Source organism: Physeter macrocephalus, chromosome 11 (genome assembly GCF_002837175.3).
Source record: "Physeter macrocephalus isolate SW-GA chromosome 11, ASM283717v5, whole genome shotgun sequence".
NCBI classification, from domain to species: Eukaryota; Metazoa; Chordata; class Mammalia; order Artiodactyla; family Physeteridae; genus Physeter; species Physeter macrocephalus.
In genome coordinates, this window is record NC_041224.1 from 144,133,933 (window position 1) to 144,137,081 (window position 3,149).

General features: G+C 38.6%; 1 protein-coding gene across 1 annotated transcript in view; it reads right to left on the bottom strand.

Moving 5' to 3' along the window:
- Positions 1 to 783: 783 nt before the first annotated feature.
- Positions 784 to 3,149, bottom strand: part of KCNH5 (potassium voltage-gated channel subfamily H member 5) — a 346,085-nt gene continuing 343,719 nt past the window's right edge. Inside the window, exon 11 of the mRNA XM_024117436.1 lies at positions 784 to 1,731. Coding sequence (XP_023973204.1) covers positions 784 to 1,731 — 948 coding nt within the window. The remainder of the gene's footprint in view (positions 1,732 to 3,149) is intronic.

Below are 3,149 nucleotides of genomic sequence, written 5' to 3' on the forward strand. Positions count from 1 at the left end.
CTACATTAATAGTTTCATATTTATGGGGCTGATAAAATCAGCTTATAAGATGGTGGCTGTTATTCAAGACAGAGGGAGAAGGGATATCCTTACATAAGAGTTTATGATTACTATCCAAGTATAATGTCAAAAAAGGAGAGGTATAGTTGAGCAAAAATGCAATTCATGCACAAACCCCATAGCAATAAGTTCTCAGCATCCCACACTGCTATCTGATTGAGGCAACAAAACAGTCATTTAAATGGAGCAAACACTGCCTATTGGGGAAAATAACCTAACACTAAGTTACAGAAAAATATCCTATGGAAAGGGATCATAAAATGGCACTAACATTTAAAAATGTTGAATGCTTCCTTGGCATTAATTTATAATTTTAACTTAACAGAAGAGTGAGGAAATGACAGCTCAATATAGTCGGCCTGAGATCAAATTTGTCATGGCAACATTGGCAGGTTGGACCCTGATTCTTTAACTATTACATTGCCTTGGTTAACAAAAATCATACCTTTTAAAATTATAGAGATTATAAATAAATGTAAAGAGTACATGCAGTCAACTGCATAATATACAAGCGATATCTATGTTTTTAATAATTATCTTCTTTGGCAGGCCAGAATCCAGCTGGACATGCAATATTTACATATCAAAATCCATATTGTGTTCATCATATTGAAAGCAAGTGAAAATATATATATATGTATATACTGTATATACACACATATGTATATAGATGTATATACTGTTTTTAATATATTAACAAATATATATGTGTATATATATATATTAAAAGTGGATTTCATCTTTGTCAGATTCAGGTGACTCAGGCCTTGAAACACTAAAAATATCCTGACATGGTATTTGGGGAGGTACTTGGAGCGGCATTTGGGATTTGGGAGAAGAGGTCGGGGGCACACTTTTTTCTGAAAGTATTTTTAAAATTTCTGCCACCTGCTTCTCCAGGGCAGTCATTCTGCAGCTTAGAAGCTGAATGTCTTCTTTGAGTTCGTGTTTGACTTCCTGCAGTGTGGTCTGTAAGGCCTGCTCAGGGATGGGATAAAAGGGGTGCTTGGCATCAGCCTGGATGGGGCTATGCTCTAGCGGACTTCGCGCCTCCCCAGCCTTATCCAAAAGAAGGTCACTTTTTGTAATCCCACTGTCACAAGAATCTGTTTTTCTTAATGGATTTTTGGTGACGCTATTCTCTGAATCACTGCCCTTGGGGTCCTCGGACAGTAGCCCCATCGACTCAGCTTTAGTGACATTATTCCAGTCTTCCTTCTTCTCCTCATGGGCTCCCATATTATTCTTGAGTCGCAGCCACCCTTTCCCATTTCCATTCTTCATTCTTATGGGGCTGTTGACTTTGAGACATTTGGGGTCAGCACCGCCACTGGGCTTGAGTTCCATGGCATCGCGGTTGTTTTGTTTGAGGGACTCGCTGGTTTTCACATAGGCCAGAGATGTCTGAATGGGTGTAATCTGTGACACGGTGACCACACTGGTGCCAGTGATGGAGGCTCCGTTCTGTAAGGAGCGGCTTTCTACCTGCAAGTGGTTCCGCTCAGGGTCACTCTGCGTTGACCCCTGATTCCGCAGCTCCTTTTGCTGCTTGAACTTCTGGAAGAGCTTTCTGACCGGGTGGTCCACGGGGATGCTGAGGGTGACCTCATTCTTTTGCCTGAGGCGCTCCTCCTCTTCTTTCTTCACATCACTGATTTTGCGGAAAACGATCTGTGGAGGGGGAGAGAGATAAAAAAAACATAATTATAAAAACAGTAGGCATAGAGGGAACTTACCTCTACATAGTAAAGGCCATATATGACAAACGCACAGTCAACATCATTCTCAATGGTGAAAAACTGAAACTACTTCCAATAAGATTAGGAACAAGACAAGGTTGCCCACTCTCACCACTATTATTCAACATAGTTTTGGAAGTTCTAGCCACAGCAATCAGAGAAGAAAAAGAAATAAAAGGAATCCAAATCGGAAAAGAAGAGGTAAAACTGTCACTGTTTGCAGATGACATGATACTATACATAGAGAATCCTAAAGATGCTACCAGAAAACTACTAGAGCTAATCAATGAATTTGGTAAAGTAGCAGGATACAAAATTAATGTACAGAAATCTCTTGCATTCCTATACACTAATTATGAGAAATCTGAAAGAGAAATTAAGGAAACACTCTCATTTACCATTGCAACAAAAAGAATAAAATACCTAGGAATAAACCTACCCAAGGAGACAAAAGACCTGTATGCAGAAAACTATAAGACACTGATGAAAGAAATCAAAGATGATACAAACAGATGGAGAGACATACCATGCTCTTGGATTGGAAGAATCGACATTGTGAAAATGATTATACTACCCAAAGCAATCTACAGATTCAATGCAATCCCTATCAAACTACCAATGGCATTTTTCACAGAACTAGAAAAAATTTTTTCACAATTTATATGGAAACACAAAACACCCCAAATAGCTGAAGCAGTCTTGAGAAAGAAAAATGGAGCTGGAGGAATCAGGCTCCTAGACTTCATACTATACTACAAAGCTACAGTAACCAAGACAGTATGGTACTGGCACAAAAACAGAAATATAGATCAATGGAACAGGATAGAAAGCCCAGAGATATATCCACACACATATAGTCACCTTATCTTTAATAAAGGAGGCAAGAATATACAGTGGAGAAAAGACAGTCTCTTCAATAAGTGGTGCTGGGAAAACTGGACAGCTACATGTAAAAGAATGAAATTAGAACACTCCCTAACACCATACACAAAAATAAACTCAAAATGGATTAAAGATCTAAATGTAAGGCCAGACACTATAAAACTTGTAGAGGAAAACATAGGCAGAACACTCTATGACATAAATCACAGCAAGATCCTTTTTGATCCCCCTCCTAGAGAAATAGAAATAAAAACAAAAATAAACAAATGGGACCTAATGAAACTTAAAAGCTTTTGCACAGCAAAGGAAAGCATCAACCAGACGAAAAGACCACCCTCAGAATCGGAGAAAATATTTGCAAATGAAGAAACGGACAAAGGATTAATCTCCACAATATACAAGCAGCTCATGCAGCTCGATATCAAAAAAAACAAACAACTCAATCCAAAAATGGGCAGAAGACCTAAA